Here is a 17,494-nt window from a genome sequence, read left to right as displayed (position 1 = left end):
TTACCCAGCACACACCCCGCCCACATCCCCTACCTCTGCCGTACCTTTGCTGCCGGTCTGACCATCCTCTCACACACGAGTCATTGCTGCACTTTGTGGTGGCCTTAAGAACACGGCAGGGTTGCAAAGTTCATGGCGAAGGGCTCCCACGTTACCTTCAGAACGGAGCTCCTTTCATTAAGGAAACATCACGGTGTGTGGAAACCTCGTTTTGCTTGAGCTGGCGTTGCCAACAAGTGCTGCAATGTCCCAGATCAGAGGCAGCTCAATGGAAACCACCACCAAACCCTCAGATCAAAGCAGGGCGGGCTCAGTATCACACCACTCCCACTGAACCAGCTGGACTTTACCCAGGGAAGCTTCTTCACTTCACTGTTCCCCTGGAGAAGCTGCACGGAGCAAATGAAGAGCTTCCCATCCAATCCTCTGGCAAAGCACTCGAAGCAGAAACGCGTCCAGCCGGTTGTACTATGCATATTAATAAATATTCTTTATTTAAATTTTGCACATTGCGCTTTAACATATTACATCCAAAACATTTTGCAAATGGATGTCTACTTTGTAAAATCTTATATTCAGCTCATCGTCGTTCTGTACAGAATTATAGGTACAACATTACTTTGCCACTAGTTTTGCTTTCTTTGTAAGTCTCACGGTAAGAGAGAAACATTGAATGAAAAGAGATGGCTTAAATTAGGAGAGGCTTGCACAGCTACTCAACTAAAGAGACAAGCCTGAAGAAAGAACAGAAGTCATGAGATCACCTCCACCAGCCTCCCCCCAAAGAAAAGAAAACCAAGGAGAAAAAAAAAAAAGAATCACATTAATTTAAGATAAAATTTTGCCATAATTCACTAAATTAAGTGTTGGAAAGAGAAGGCGCAGTAGTCATCTTGAGAATCTCAATGAAAGACAGAGCTATTTTATTGGATTTTATTTCGCTCCAGCCGTTGTCAACCAACCGTTACAAAGGGGCCTCTTGTGACCGTTTAAGCTGCAGTATTTATTAAACTTCTCCTTCAGATGCTGCCGGTATTGTTCTCTATTGCTGTAAAAGGACTTGTTGTTTGCTATAAACGACTGTATTTCATCTTCCGAGATAAAGATTTCTTCATCAGAAGTGCATTCGGATTCATCCTACAAACAAAAAGAGGTGTTTAAAAGTCTCCAGCAGGGCCCCCTCTATACAGTATACCTGTCTGGCAACCGTTGTGATGTGGAGCCAATATCTTTCACAACACAATGCAGAAGCCTGAGCTGGTTAATCCCACCACCTGCTTTGTGATGCTCCACTCTTTGGGTAAGAAGCGGACTGTGCAGTCACGAAACCCACTGAAGTAAGCTTCAGTGTCAGCACATGTCCAGTGAATTGCTATTATTTGAGTTTGTGGGTGGGGCTTTTCTTCTGTTGTTAATTACAGCAACAGGAGCAGGGGAAGGAAGGGAGGCAGAAGGAAGCGTGCCAAGGAGCCTGCAATGGGAAGCAATGTTTGAAGCACAAAGGCATCAGTGATGCATGCTTCATTTTATGGAAGGCTCCAACCCTCAACAACAAACGCTCACACTGTAAGTTCCTTCACTCACATTCCAGTGACAGGCAATTCCTCCTCCTCTGTAAAGCAGCTGAGTTACACACTTCACAGAGAAAAGGCAAAAGCAAACCAGCTGAACACTGGCAGAGGAAGCAACGAGTTTTAGCTTCATTCACATTCTCTGCTGTAACAGCTCCTCACTGGGATGTGAAGTGCCAAACCCCAACCTCAATCACAACGACTGGAAGCAATACACAACAGCCTATAATTGCAGTGTAAGTGGTTACTTACGAGGAGCTCCACTAAGCTCTTGGCACCTTTTCCAGTATCAGGAACAAGTGACATTTCTGTAGGTTCTGCAAACTGTGACGCATTTTTCATATGCTCAAACCAAGGCAACTGCTGCCCGCTTTTTTCTGAGCTACAGCAGCTTTCAGCATGTGTGTCTTTGGTCTTGTCACGATGAAACTCTGTGTGCGTTCTATTTCCTGAGGTCTCTCTGACGCCTGGATCTGCCATACAGCTTCCAAGTTTCTGAATCTAGAAATCAAGCACAGCGGTGTTAAGACCGAACCAGAGTTCAGAGGGAGGGAAAGAGGAAAGGAAAATGTTCAAGAAGAAGGATATATAAGTATTTTTAAGTGTCTGTGCTTGGAGGAAAATGGCATGTTAATACACTGGGAACACACAAAAGCACATGTGCTTAGGGACATGACAGAAGAGATTCCTACCACTACAATTGATTCAAGGACCTCCATCCCAAAGTTGGATGGAGAAGTCCCAAAAGGCCTCCACTACTCACTGACTGCACGAGTCACAATGGAAACTCCAGATGTTTCAGGAACTACTTTAAAACATATGCATTTAAATAGCTACTCAGGAATACTTGTGGATCCTTACGTGTTCATTCTCACACTTTAAAGTTTTACTTTTCTTTTTCTTCTTTTTGTTTTTGCCTTTTGTGTTACTCTCTTCTGAATTAGCCCAGCACTCCACGCAGCTGTCTCCGTCCTCCTCTTTGTCATCGCAGCGATGGACACAGGAATCATCTCCTGCAGAAGACAGGGCATATTCTTAGATACAACAGTTTTGTGTGCGCTGAAACAATATAAAGTTCTTCCCAAACCTACCATTCTCATCATGGTTGCAAATCCCTTCAGTGCAGGCCACGTCCGACCCCTCTCGAGATCCCGTCTCGCTGCCCTCCATGCTAGATGAATAGCCGCAATCACTACCATTACAATGCGGAGATAGGCCTGAGGTGAAGCAAAAAAGTGACAATCATCTGTAGCTGTCCCACGTTCCTTAATCACACCTCTAACGGCAGAGATGCATTTAAAATAAGAGTTATTTTTAAGAGTCACCAAACACTGTGAGCTCCCACACACCACAGATGCTTTTTAAAATGGCAAATACCCGCAGCTGGACGTACCTTTCTTCATTTTAGGTGAACCTAACAGGGTACCGCTACTAGGACAGGTGCAAGAAGTGCTTTCATTGGTAACAATGACCTCTACACAACTGTTAGCTTCTTCAGGGCTACCGCAGGCTTTGCAGCTTTTTTCCGTGAAGTCCAAGTTTTCCTTCAAATATATAAAAAACAAAACCCACAAAACCAATAAATGCAGTCACTGCAAGTAGCTCAGCCGGTGCTTTTAGAAAAGATGCTCTTTCCTTAAGAAGCAGCAGCTGATGCTGATTACAGCCACAGCACTGCTGATAACCCTTCAGGAACACAAGTTAGAAAGAGCAAACCCTGCACAAGAATATAATGACTTACTGGGGTCAAGAGATTCCCAGCAACAACTGCACCTCATCCTTCCTTCCCCCAAATTGAAGGCTAATTGCCCGCAAGCAGCACTTCAAATCCCTTCTTTGAAGGGATAACTTTAAGAAACGATGGTTGAGAAACACTGTGATAAGCTGACCTCCCAGTTTTAAAGCTAAAACCCCAAAGTAACCTCTGCACAAGACTGCGCTCATCTGAGAAGCCATAAATCCCAGCAGCAACAACTTGATCCCAAAACCAAAATGCCTAAAAGCCTCTCCAGAGCTGCAGAATGGAATGGCCCATTGATGAACGAAGCACCAAGGCAGAAATCCAGTGACTTAACATCAGCAGAAAGCCACAGCTGTTGGTGTTTACCTTTGTTTGATTGATTTCCTTCTCTTCTGCTGCCTGCAGAGGGGTGGGGATCTCACACACACATTTATTTTTCCGCCTGTTCTTTCGTTTTTGGCGCTTCTTCTCCTGTTTCAGCTCCCGCACTCTTTCTTCTTCCGAGAACTCCTCACAGAGCTGTTCCAACCGACTGATCCCCTGCACTTTTTCCACAGTTACCTGCATGCAAGAGGTTAGATGTGTTTATAGAGGTTAACACAACTCAAGCTCTTACATTTACAAAGAAGGGGGAAAATAGCTGGCAAGCACCTTCAACGATAAAGTCAAAGCAGCAATATTGACTGTAGAAGTGCCAGATTTAGGCACTAGATTCCAGCCAACAGAGAAGAGGTACGGAAGGGAGGTGGGAGGAGCACTGCATTTGTTCTCATGGCTCATGGTCTCATTTTTCAGCGAGAAGCCAGAGACTGCAACACATTGTTTGGATCTGTGTTTACATGGTAGAAACTCTGATTACGTGACACAGCAGGACAGAAAGCCATGTTACAACTAGTACTCCAGCACCCCCGCAGCTTTCTGCCTAGAGGAACCAGCGAAAAATCCAACTGATTTTCCAGGCAGCCTCATTTTTGAAGTGCAGACACCTCTCAGAACACAACACGTAATGGGGCATAAACACAGCGCCCTGGAAGCTCCTCCCAGCCCATCCTCAGTACAAAGCACAAGAATACAGTCAGTGAAAACGTACGTTGTCACCGCAGCAATGAAATACAAGTTAAATAAAGAATGGAGTTTTACCTCAAAGCTTTTGCGTAAGGCATCGACCCCCAGGTAGAAAAGCATCTGCCACGTTTGTTCCTCAGCTCGCAACTTCTGCCAGATTCGGTGCAATCTTTCATAAAGGTGAATACCCAGGCAGGTCAAAACTTCTTCCTGGGCTATGTCTATTGTCTTAGCATGCCTTTCTCTTCGTCTAGAGGAGAGTTCAACCAAAGCAGAGTATTGTTAAAGTACCTGGAAGTCTACCAAGAGATCAAAGCAACTCAAGGAGGTATTTTCTGTACGTACAACCGAAGCTGTGTTTGCATGAACAGCTCTTTTAATTGAGATCTGCTGCGCTGCATGCGGATGCAAAATAGAAAGGACCAGCTCCAAACTACATTCCTAACATGCTAATTGGAGCACAGTATGGCTAAGCTGCGCTCTGCCTTTCACCCTGCAACATCCCTCAGACTCTTTGCTCCTACTGGAAGGGATCAGTGGAGTTTTAATGCCAAAGAGATACGGCCATTCTTTCATTTCCTAAAGTTTTTACTTAACGTATAGCAAACACCTTAAGCTCCTGGATTTGTATGCCAGATAACCCAAGCGTGAACATTATCTGACTTACAAAATAAAGCATACTTCAGAACAAAAGAGAAACAGTTACATTAGTAGTCACCCTCCTAATCCAACAGCTATGGTCTAGTCCTGAAGACTCCTAAAGAGCTGAGCATTGCATTTTATTTCTGCATTTCATTTTGAGATGCCAGGTACAGGTTCAAATATTATTACAAAATACAAATGGCAACAAAATTCAACACGGAGCATTCGGTACAGCATTCAACCAAGGTTCTCTTTCTATTTCGCATGTTCTGAGCGCTTCAATGGAAAAGCAGGCAGCCCTAATGAGTGACCAAATGAAGTAAAAGACGTTCAACAATTGCTTTCAGTCTTGCTTTCAGAGTTAAATGCACTTTAAAGTCGAAAGCACCCAGCTTCACTACTTTGAAGCACCATCTTTAAAGCCTACTTCAATGTGAGGATCGACATTCGGGAGTTCGTTGTGCAGCAAGGAGCCAAAAAAATAAAAATAAAATCACTTTTGCAAAATACATTCAATAATAAAATAAAGAAGCAAAGCGCTAGATAGCCCACTCTAGCAAATTACATACTCATACCCTCCTGCGAACTCTGGTTCAGCTCGACCCAAGAGGTGTGCGATGAAATCTGTTTCACAGCATACATGTATGTGACGTTCACGTGGGCAGCAACGCAAACCCTCATACAGTGCAGCACAGTAGCCCTTCTCTTTGCTGCAGTCTAGCTCACCAATAAGAATATTGTACGCCCGAAGTACTTTATTCTTGCAGTCAGTGCAAAACCTGCAGTGAAATACAAAATGTAACAGAATTGAATTGTTATTCGAGCAGAAACTTGGAGCAGCTTCATCTGAGTTAGAGCACATTAACAGTGCATGCTATATTTAAAACAGGTCATGCTGAGGTTTATCGTACTTGAAAACATGAAACAGTCAGACTTCGGGTGTAAGCTACATGAGTTTACCATATACGTTATACTACCCATCATATGTTACAAGCTTGAGTATCAGCTTTCATGCTCCAAGATGTAGATCAAGCTAACTGTTAATACAAAGAAATTCCTACAGGAATATGCAGTTCCATACACAATCAATGATCAGAAATCTGATAGCGAGCAAACTGAACTGTTAGTACAAGGTAGGAAGAGTAACAGACTCCAGCAGTTACTTAAAGTATACTTGAGTGAGAGGTAACAAGTAAGAAGGAAAGTCCTCTGCTGCCTGCTGCATAAGAGTAGCTTCCACTATAAGCACCTTTAGATATATTTTGAACTACTGGATTACTGCACAGAGAGCAAAACAAGGTTTGTTTATAGTACAGTGTACTCGACGTAAACATGACAGCTCAGATAGCTGATATGAGAACAGTACAGTTATGAAGTCTGTTATAATTTAAACACAACAAAACTACTTTAAAAGTAACCTTCAAAAAGCTACGAAACGCCTGCTGTATTATTCTAAGAATGCAAGTCAGACAAGCTGCTCACATTTCAGCTTGAAAAGTTTGCTCTTCGTGCCATCTCTGGATGGTGTTTTTCCCTTCCCTAGTTTGTCCAGTCACTTGACAACACTAAGTCAAATACATTTTGGTGTTTGATAGAGCTATGATAACTGGCTAGTTTCTGTGGCGAAAGGGAAGAAAACAGTCACATTATTATAGGTTAGCATCAGGAACGCGGCCAACACCGTGTTTAATGTCACAGGAGATTAAAGTTATTTTGTTTCCAAAGTGTTATTTCCACACCACCACCCCCACACCCATCTGGGCCCCCATAGCTTTTATTTGAACCTTGAAACAGCTGGAAATTAAGGCTTCAACCAGCGCTAGAGCTACCATCGAACACAGACATGCAACAGTCAGTTTGAGCCCCACTCCTTCCTGCAAGGAAGGCGAAACAGCACTGGCACTACTCTGCTATAGACACCTGTTTTAGGAACAGGATTTATAGGCAATACCAGCCTGAAACCTGCACCTATTAGCTTCGTTCCCATTACTTTGCAACTGCATATACCCCTCAATGGTAGCGTAACCCCAAAGAGAACAGGCTGCTTCCAAGGGGCAGCTCTGAAGTCACAACCCGACACCCCTACAAGCGCTGGCAGAAAGGAAAGTTTCTGGGATAGAAGCAATCAGTTTCAACTTCCTGTATTAAGAAAAATGCATTGCTATGACACTGCCATTATTTCCTGTTATTACATAGAATTACTGTTATACTGTATTAGTTTAGAATGAAAGTAACCCAAGATTCCCTCAAAAACGGAGTTCTACAGACATCCATTAAAATCCTTGAAGTACCACAAGGAAGGGGCTGGAATTACCTGAGATTAGAATTCTTACCATTGCCCAACAGTTTACATCCACTCCCAAAGAAGAAAAAAAACCAACCAACCAAAATCCTGCTGTTGGTGTATCAGTGCATGCTGAAGCTGCTGCTAGAAGACTCATCGTTGCCACAAGATTTAAACTCACAAATAACTCACATAACACGTATTTAAATCCACATAGCACGTATTTAAATGTGAACAGATACAAAGAATGTGCAATTTCAAAACAAGGCACTGTAAACCGTAACTTAAAATGCCATCTGGCAAGGTTCTCCACCATCACAAAGTGGAGATCTTCGTTTCAGAATGGCATCAGGATGCTATCAGAAGAATTCTAAACTTTCAGACATCGTGTAGACTAGACATCTGTTTTGATTAACAAGAAAATGCAGCATGTGTGTCCCAAGGTGCCTTTACTCTTGTAACATACCTGTGTTTTCGTAGATACGTTTCTAATGTTTCTAAGAGGCAGCTGGAATCAATTAAAACTACTTCATCCCTGCACTCCTGGGACATGAGCTCCCATACATCCATCCAACATCCCCTGCAAACAAACAACAAACAGACCTGTAAGAAAGCGTGTTATCCTGCTAGCAGGTTGGGAAAGAAGCAATGAAAGCACAGGTTAATTTACCTGACCGCTCCCTGGAAAGGTCCATAGTGGAAAGTGATCCTACACTTGCTCTCCTCCTTCTTGCTGTCTTCACTATTTTTCTTATCTGCACTTAATCTCTCTGTACTACTGCTCCCTTCACTGTCATACAGCAAAAGAAATTGTAAGCCTGTACCACATCTATTACAAACTGGCTGTTTTCCCAAATAAACACTATGAAAATGGCGTTGAGTTCCTTCATTTGCTTTGACACCTTCACAGGCTAAGCCTTAAATTACAGAGAAGAGTCAGATAAGAGAGACAGAGTTTGCTACCCATGTTCATAAACCCAGATCCACGATGATTTTTTATAGCTGAAATCCAGTAGTCATTTTTCAGTACATCACCTTAAATGTAATCGTACCCAAGTTGTAACATTTCTGGTAGTTTACATTTCGTGTGTCAACTTACTTCATTAAACTTCCAAAACGTGTTAAAACGTTTCCCTGAGCACCACTGGATGTGCCTGAAGTACACTCACAGAGCAAAGAACAAGCTGGAAGGAACAAGTCACCTCTACTCACAGCTCTGGGTACACCTGCAGTTCTACCACAATGGTTATTTCTGTTTAAACTCATATACGGATACAACAGAGCAGTAAAACATAAGAAGCGCTCCCATGCAAAAATTAGTTTTTCCTGACTATTTATTTATGCTGTCATCTCTGCAGCTTTCCTTGGAGCAGTATTGGTGCTGCACGCCCTGAGCATGTCTGCAGTGTGACAACAGGACAGTGGCTGAGCACACAGTGCACGCTGTGCTTCTCCAGCAAACCACGCTGCCTGTCCACACACATTATCAGGTAAAGCCAAAAGCTCTACTCGCAGTTATTGGAGCATTGTCCTTCCACACATTATCCTGCCAGTGTTCAAAATACGGAGGGCACTTCCTCCAGTATGAAGGCAGCATTTTCCTCTGTATGCCCATTTGCAGAACTGCTTTGCCTTGCCAGCACGCCAAGTGCTGGTTCTGCCACATACATTCTTAATAAGAAAATATTAATCTTACTAAAAACAAACTGGAAAAACACTTGGAATCTCTGCATTTTGTTTTTAAATGCACCTCTATGATCTTTTCCTTATGTAATTTAAACTTTTAAACAATTATATGCAAAGTCTGCAACCAAACTAGAACGGGGGACAGCGATCAGCCAGCAGCACAAGCAGCAGCAGCAGCCAGACTGCAGGTGCCCACAGCCCAGAGACTGAACCTGCACAAAATATGTGCCCTGCCATGGAAACCTGAGGGGCAAACTTCCACAGGTTGGGAGCTTCACCACAAGCAGAACACAACTGCAGTCCTCCAGCACTCCAGTACTCACATTTATTGCTTATCATCTCAGCATCAGCACAAACAACAACAACCAGACCCCCCACACCACAGCCCTGCATGCTGTATCCTTCTGATCATTTCACCTACTGCAGAGAAGCATTCATGCACCTTTTGCACTGATGGATTCAAAACGTGCTGTCACACTTAGAGGAAACCCCTTACAGATTTTTAGCTTTCATTTTGCCACCCAGCCACAACAAAGTCTTTAATTAATGACCAAACAAGGCTTTTCCCCCAACCCCCAGTTTCAGAAAACTGCTGATCAGTTGCTTTGGTGTAGAGAACAAAAAGCAGTTTCTCTTTCTACAGCACTGTTTCTATCACAATGCAGGAGCCATCCAGGCCCCGGGCAGACCATATTCCGTGTTATGATCCAAATGAGATACAAAAAGCACAGAGAAGTACTGGTTTGTAATGGTCAAGTTAGCTTTCTAATTAAACATGGATATTTTTACAGAGGAACAACAGCAGCCTGCCACCACATGAACAAAACCCAAAACGTGAAGCACTTTCCTATGAAAACCAACTCTAACACACACTACCCCAAATTCCTGAGTGCCTCTGATCCTCTTCCATGCAGTTTTCTGAGACCACTATAGTCCAAATAACTTGGAAATTACTACTCTGGCATATAGAGAAGAGCATAAAAAATGATCTGAATGTACCTGCAGTTTTGTTCCTCAAATACTTTAGGATTAATTGTGCATCTTAACTCCCGACTTACCCCAATGGTTTTGGTTTGTGTGTGTCCAGAGAGTGCAGCTGACATCTCTTGTTCTTCTTACTTTTGGGAATTGCATCAATCATGTCATTCAGTTTGGACCTACAGAAAAAGGGTAACTTAGTGGACTGAAAACATGGTTATCCAGAGAAACTTTAAAGGCATCGATCCAGCTCATGCATAAGTATGCTAATGAACATTAAATCTAAAGCTTTCTTCTTAGCTCCTCCTTTTTCTTACAACAAACACTTCTGCAGTACACAAGGAAAACACAGTATGGATTTCCCAGGCACATTCCAGCAGTTCTAATATAGCTACGGGACCAACTCACCCATGTACATAAAACAGTGTATAAAGCTTCTTTGCATCAGTCATACAGCTTCGAGTTACAGAAAGAACCCCCTTCGGCCCAACTGCGAGAGGCTCCAGGGCTGGATTTCCAGACTCAACCAGCTGAGAAAACAGACGCTCCACGCTGCGACGACACCCCACACATGGGACCAGCTGAGAAAGAGCACTCAGAACTTCACGTGATGTCACCATCATGGCAATATTGAGATCCGGCTGTTTAAGCATGCTATGTCTCTAAAGGAGAATAAGAAATGAAACAATTAGAAATGAACACAAACCTTCAGCTGTTCCAGTTTCTTTGCTTTTGACAACATTTCCTTATCAAAATACAAGTGAGCTGGAAACCATAAGCAGTGCCTAAGAGTTTCAGGTCACAATCTTCCTACTAATCACCTACAGTGAACCTCAGCCCACTAATATCAGAGGAGCAGTCTCTTATATTACAGTCTACCCTCAGAAAGGAAACAACTTTTTCTCCTCTTGCTCCTCATATCAGTGAACAACGCAGCCATGCAGACAGCACACCTCCCTGTGTCCATCATTCAGAAGCTCTTCTGTCTGCAACTCAGCACAGATGTTTTACTAACAGGCCTCAGATACAAGCTCCACACATTTCCATCTTCTACTCACACTCACTGGCACACTGAAAGGAAACTCCTGGATGCTCATTGCTATGTATGGAAATCTCATTTACAACCATCTTTACTTCTTCACACCAAAACAATTCTGCAGCACTGCTCCTAACAGGCTAAACACCGTTTCCCATTACAAATCTAACACCCATAATTCAGGAAAGCATACATTACCATTCAGGGTGAAACATTTCACTTCAGTAGCAAACATTCAACGTATAAGAGAACTTCACAGAGAACACCTCCTAATATTTCTTGTGTCCATAAACAGCTCGAGGTGCTTCTCCTCATTCCCCTGTCAAACATACCCACGCACAGACCCATAAGGAGCACATACCCTCCTGCTTCTCCTAACTGCCACATTACTGGCTCAGACTCCAACTCTGAACTTCCACTAGCACAACTAAACACAACAGATGGTCCCTTCCTCACACAGCAGCCAACAAATCCGCACTTCAAGTATCAGTGCTACAGGCACTTCCAGACATTACCTAGAGGAACAGAGTGCTACCACTCTATTAATTGTATCATCTTCCCCTGCTTATACAGATAGGCTTACAAAGCTGTACTTTGTATCTATACAGCAAATGTTTTGCCATACTGCTGTCACATCACACCCAGTTACACGCTGCTAACATAGAACTCAGTTGTCACAACTGCTGGGAAGGAAAGAAGACCACAAAATATAGCAAAATAATCAGTCACATGGAATGTATAAACACACCAACTGAAGTGCAAAACTATTTCTGGTTCACTTCAAGTAATTTATTATAAAAAGTAAAGCTATTATCAGAAAACACTGCGTGTTTGTGCTCTGAGAGGAAGGCACATTAAACAATCTGACAAGCGATAGCACTCTGCAATAATCCTCTTTTCTGTAATTAATAGCACTAATCACAGCAACGACAGAAATGAGCTATTTTCACAACACAACTATGCTGCATATGCAGCATATGTCCCAACTGCTGCTGCCAAAGCCCAGTGCAGGAGAACAAGCTGCCCACGACCAAACAGCCCCGCTCCTTCTGATGTCAGGTTCTGGCTGCTTGCGGTCTCTTGTTCTACCTGCTTTTGGCTACAGGTGTCACAGGGCTACTTGCACTGTTAGTGTGTAACCATCTGGGGCACCACAAAAGCATCCATCTCTATTCAGCTACATTTCATCTACAAAACACCACGCTCTGCTGTCTCGATACAGTACTAACTGTAAGATCTTAAGCAGTACACACCCCTACTTGTCTAAGTAGTTCAGGAATACATGGAAAGAAGTCTGAATGTATCAAAGCAGCATAGTTTCTGTTAGAAATAAACCAGCAGTGACCAGTCTTTCATTTCAGCTGGATATGCAGCAGCGTCTCCTGGGAAGACAACAGTGTAAGGGCTGTGAAGTACCACAAGTGCATGCACCCAGTGCACTTTGATTCCAACACATAATTGCTGACACGTACTGATGTGTCATTCATGAAGCCATTCCAGGAACAACAGCCTCCCAGAGACATAAGGGCAGGAACCTACAGAAACCAGAGTCTAATAATATGTGGCTTCCTTTAGAAAACAGTGAGAGATTCACCTGAATGAATTGCTTTAGTTGTGCACCGTTATTCTGATGTCCATCCAGGTTCAGCACGTTATCGGGAAATTCCATCACCATCTGAGTGAAAGAGGAGAAAAAAGGCGTTCAGAAGTTGAATGCACAGCATTTGTTTGTTTTACTTCCCGAGGAACAACAAGATATAAAGACAGACAATGTTAAATCCTCACTCTTTTGACATAACTGCACTGCAAGCTTGGAAAAGCATTAGAACAGTTCAAGACAATAATTTTTTCAGCAAATTAACAACTGTGACTAATAATGATGTTCTAAAGGAGAGTTACAAACAGCGAATACTCCAACAGCTGGTGTAGGAGAGCAGAAGTTGCTTGATGGAAAACCACCATTTATGCTACATTATCTACAGGAAAAAAACAACTGCACTTCAACACAAACGAATCCAACACTAAAACAACTTCTAAAGGTATGAATAGAACAGCCATGACAGTTTAATGACTTTGAGTTGTCTCCTTCAAAAGGTGGATTTAAAACAGCATTAATTCAACAGGAAGGTATCCTTTGTTTCGTGTCTGCAGCTCTCAAGGGGCTCCAAGAAAAACATCAAGCTTACAGAACACTGGGGTTACCAGCAAGTAATTAATAACCCTTTCCCAATTACTAAGCAAAGAGAGCAATGCCTTGAGAATTAAAGAAAAACAAACAAGTGAAACATTAGTCAAAACTCCACCATAACCATGGGGAAAAACGAAGCCAATTAGAAGCAAAAGTGAAGACCAGCTTCGTTCATCTTCTCTGTCCAAACTGAGAAATACAGTTCTATCAACAAGAACACTGAAAGTCCACTTTATAATCTGAAAGACAAAACAAGAGCTTGATTAACAACTCCAACAGCACCCAGCACTGGGGTGAAACAGCCCGGTTCGTTCTCTTTCCACAGGCCAGCACTGGCTTCCCTCAGGCAGCTACTAAGGCTCCCTGCTGGCGTCACTACTGCTGCCACCACCCCCAGAGAACTGCACGCTTTCTTCTACAGCACTCAGCACTGCTCCAAAATAAACATCTATTCTCTAAGGCCAGAGAGCATGGCACTGCTCTGCCCTGCCGTGTGCTGAAGACAGCATTGGTGCACAACTGTGCCACACTCACTGCGAATTCTGACCCCTGGGGCATTTCTCTCCCCTCCACCTGGTCCCTGCCCCACGCACTGCAGCAGCAGAACCCTTTGGTGCTTGGTTTCCTGGATGGTTCGTTTCATGTCCTCATGAGCTCTATGCAGAAGTAACAGCACTACCTGCTCGCACAGAGAGGAGACACATCTGCACATTTCTCTCCCCTTTCATTTATCGTCCGCTATCAGACAACACCCATGGGTGTCTGGCACAACAGTTACATTATCAAAGACTGAATTAATTCATGTATCTGTTAGATGAGATTTTATTAACTGGTTAAACAAACCACAACAAGCAGCACGCCTTCTAGAGACCCTAAAAGCTGCTTAAGGAATGAAAAGAGCTACATATTTAAAGCTCTTTTCATTTCGAGTTGAAGCATAAGAGACAGACAGGTGAGTGAGTGCAGAGGAGCGGTGTTGTACTGCACCCAGAGGGGTGTCTGCACGGCCTGGGAGCAGCACTACAAGCTGAAGAGCATTCTAAGCCATTCATTCAGTATTTCACAATTACTGCCCCACTGTTTTCAGGCTCCAGGCACAGACTCCACAGTCCCATTGCTTTCCATTTTTTGAGTATCAAATGGACCAACACAAGTCAGATAATTCTGTTGAACATTTATTGTTAAAGATAATGTTAAAGATAAAATTAGCTTTCAAAGAGAACAGCACCCACTTCAAGCACAACTGTCTCGCTACCTTCCTGTTGCAATAGCTCTCCTTAAGAACTAAAATAACAGTCACAAAAGGCTCCAAGACAAGGAAGCAAAGGCTTCACTGCTCTGTTTCTGCACATTTATCCACCCCCAGACCCTCCAGAAATCTGAATGCTTTTTATCAACAGAACAAGGAAAAACAACACAAACAAAGCAGACACAAGGTAGTATTCCTTTGTGGTAAGGATGACTCGCACTTACATAAATGCCCCTCGTCCAGATGGACACAAAAGTGATTTACAGCTATAGGGATCTTCTCAATCATATTACAGCACGTCTCTGCTGTAGGAAAAAGTCATAGTGACAACACAGAGCAATTGTGCAAAATTTGTGGCAGGGAAATAAATTCTGGAACTCAATCAGAAACGCAATTTCAGGTCAGCATAAGTCAATTCATGCATCTCACGCCTGGTTTGGCCGAGTTTTCACATTCTCTCTCTCAGCCTATTAAGTACAGCGAACGGTAACAACAGCACGGTGAGTCTGCTGAGCACAACCCAACAAGTCATTCGTACACAGGAACCTAGGAAAAAAATATACCTAAGATCTTCAAATGATGGGGAGAAAAGGATCAAAAATGGTCTCAACAGAGAAGGTACAGCAAACTCAAAGCTCCAGGTATTCCTACACGGTGCTGACAATAAATCCTTGCAAGGGAGATGGATATTGCTTTGAAAAACCGGAGGGGGAAACTGCAGTGTACAGCACAGTTAAACAGCTCCAACAGACTCCATGGGGCCAAAAAGCAGTGACAATTAATAACATGCAACATTTACAGTGATCAAAACTAACATAAACAGCAAAGAGCCCCCCCTTCATACGATGCAAAACCAGATGGGACTGAGACAGAGAATCGTCACTGAGGGCTCAGAGTGAAGGTGCCCCATTGTTTTGTGCTGGAAGATGGAAGAATTTAAATTACGAAGTTGGAAATGTTTAAGAGGGAATAAAAAAAGGTAAATCAGGTGTTCTGCCACACTGAAACTGGAGGTCAGGGTTTGAAAGCACATACGTTATCCATCGTGTAAGTAACATCAGTGACTGCCACGTGACACAAGACTGACAGCAGAACTCACACACAAGCAGGATACCTGGTCACATCGAGTTCTGTTCTCACCCAGACCTTCCCCCGCTGTAAGATCTGAGAGCAATGCCAGACAAGCAGCAGTCAGAGCTGCTGCACACGCTCCTGCCATGCGGGTGCTTCTCCTGAGCCAGGAGGCAGAGCAGGCTCTGGGCCACACCTTCCAGCAGCAGCAAACCCCACGTTTCACAGACCCACACGATACACTGAGTGGAACCTCACGGCTCTATTGCTGCTCATGTGGCAGCACACTGCTACAGGCTCCACAACCCTTACCTTAAAGTGAAGCTGTAGAAAACACCTTCAGCCCTTCCTTACCTATTTTAAAGCACGGCATTCATTCCAACAGGGACACGGCTTTAAGGTTAATACGAGTAAGCCATTCTACGAGTCCCTCCCTTACGAACCGGCCGTGCCCCGCGTTCCGGCCTGTGTTCGCAGCCCCTCCTGTCCCCGGGCAGCGACTCACACGCAGGCCCCGGTGCCGGGACGGTCACACGGCGCCGCTCGGAGCCGAAGCCGCGCACCAACACCGCAGAGCCGCGCTGGGTAACCCGGGGCGCCGCGGAGCCGATCGCCGCGGGAGGCGCCTGGGAAAGGCCTCGCCCGGGCGTCGCAACACGACGCGGCCGCGGTCCGGGCGGAGCGGGGCCGGCACTCACCGTCAGGGTGTCATCGATGTAAAGCGGGATCTGCCTCTTCTCGAAGGGGAACTCCTCCTCCCCGTCCCTGCAGACCGCCACCAGCCGCGCCATCTCCGCCGCGTCCCCGCGCTGCAGCCTGCGAGCAGGGAGCGCCCAGAGGTAAACGCCCGCCGCGCTCCCCCGGCACTTTCACCACCAGCAGGGAGCGAACCCGCGCTCCGCATCGCCCGATTCAACACGCGCCGCGCCGGGCCCGCCGCTCCCGCACGGCGACCGAGCGGCCGGGAAGGCCGCGGGCCGAGCTCGGGGAGCGAGAGGCGACGCGAGGGCAGGGCGGGCGGCGGCACGGAGCGGACGGAAGCGCCGGCCCGACTCCCCCCCCCCACCCCCCGGCCCGGCGGCGCCGCCCCGACCCTCGGCGGCCCCGTCCGCCCCCGGCGCCGCCCGCGGCTCGAGGGAGCGGGAGAGCCCCGGGGGCCGCAGCCGGGAGGGCCCACCCGCGGCCCAGCTCCTCCCGGCCCCGCCCGGCCCGCAGCCCGCAGGCGACGGCGCGGAGGAAGCTCGGAGCCGCCCGTCCTCCGTCCCTCCCGCTCCCTTCAGCCCCGCTCCCCCGCCGCCCCCGGCCTTTACCGGCGCTCTGCGAGTCCGCGGCCCGCGCGCTGTGACAGGCGGGCGGACACCTCGGGCTCCGCCACTGAGCCGCCTCCTTCCTCTCCCCCTCCCCGGACCCTCCCCGCCACCGCCGGCTCCGCCCCGCCGTCCTCTCGCGAAATCTCGCCGTTCTCCTCCCCGTCTCACCCGCGGGGAGAGCCCGGTCCGGCCGGGTCGGCGGGAGGCGCCGTTCTGTCCGTTACCCGGAGAGCTCCGCGGCAACGCCGCGTTACGAACGGCCACGAACGGCCGCGAACGGCCGCGATCCGGCGATCCGGCCCTCCGCCACCGGAAACGGAGCAGGGACGGACCGCCGGGCGGTGTGCTTAGCGCCGTGGACGTGCTGCAATGGAAGCACGCTGCGGCCTGCATTGAAAAGTAATGATAAATTTGGGAAGAAGGAGCCGCTGGGAGGAACAACCCGAAGGATGAACGCGGCCATCCCCGCTCACCTTCTTTCTATCCTGCAGCTGTACGATGATGACTGAAGTCAGTGCCGTGCTACGGCTTGTAATGGTTACTTCTACTAATTGCCCAACAGATGGAGATGCGTTTCTTCCATATATATCTGTAGATCTACATAAACCTGCACATCTTAACACAGATGTGAGATGGATTGTGGCACTGTCCGTGGGGCACACAGGGATGGAGC

General features: G+C 45.9%; 2 protein-coding genes across 4 annotated transcripts in view; one reads left to right on the top strand and one right to left on the bottom strand.

The window, feature by feature from the left end:
- Window positions 1-467: 467 nt before the first annotated feature.
- On the bottom strand, window positions 468-17,261 carry GGNBP2 (gametogenetin binding protein 2). Of its 3 annotated transcripts, none has more exons than XM_072353210.1 (14): window positions 16,990-17,261; window positions 16,210-16,327; window positions 12,598-12,678; window positions 10,376-10,629; window positions 10,048-10,146; window positions 7,770-7,883; window positions 5,589-5,798; window positions 4,453-4,627; window positions 3,679-3,873; window positions 2,965-3,115; window positions 2,663-2,788; window positions 2,433-2,584; window positions 1,824-2,072; window positions 468-1,137 (listed from the first exon to the last, which is right to left on the bottom strand). In XM_072353210.1, exons 2-14 carry the CDS (start codon window positions 16,300-16,302, stop codon window positions 934-936), a joined length of 2,103 nt encoding a protein of 700 aa, XP_072209311.1. In that variant the 5' UTR covers window positions 16,303-16,327; window positions 16,990-17,261; the 3' UTR covers window positions 468-933. The 3 variants fall into 3 exon arrangements, with proteins under 3 accessions (XP_072209311.1, XP_072209310.1, XP_072209312.1); XM_072353209.1 differs by lacking the exon at window positions 16,990-17,261 and adding an exon at window positions 16,822-16,918; XM_072353211.1 differs by lacking the exon at window positions 16,990-17,261 and adding an exon at window positions 16,822-16,918 and having other exon boundaries at window positions 5,595-5,798.
- MYO19 (myosin XIX) overlaps window positions 16,234-17,494 on the top strand; it is a 21,793-nt gene continuing 20,532 nt past the window's right edge. The window contains exon 1 of the mRNA XM_072353207.1: window positions 16,234-16,350. The gene's annotated coding sequence lies outside the window, so the exon portion shown is untranslated. The remainder of the gene's footprint in view (window positions 16,351-17,494) is intronic.

Source organism: Excalfactoria chinensis, chromosome 19, assembly GCF_039878825.1.
Source record: "Excalfactoria chinensis isolate bCotChi1 chromosome 19, bCotChi1.hap2, whole genome shotgun sequence".
NCBI classification, from domain to species: domain Eukaryota; kingdom Metazoa; phylum Chordata; class Aves; order Galliformes; family Phasianidae; genus Excalfactoria; species Excalfactoria chinensis.
Note: the sequence above shows the minus strand (reverse complement) of the source record. Positions and strands in the feature narration are given on the sequence as shown.

Excerpts from the sequence above, each read along its gene's own strand:
- GGNBP2 (XM_072353210.1), bottom strand. The coding sequence starts at position 16,302 with ATGGCGCGGCTGGTGGCGGTCTGCAGGGACGGGGAGGAGGAGTTCCCC. Across the intron at positions 12,679-16,209 it reads ACATCGATGACACCCTGACG|ATGGTGATGGAATTTCCCGA; the intron begins GTGAGTGCCGGC and ends TCTTTCACTCAG. Across the intron at positions 7,884-10,047 it reads CACAAACCAAAACCATTGGG|GGGATGTTGGATGGATGTAT; the intron begins GTAAGTCGGGAG and ends GTTTGTTTGCAG.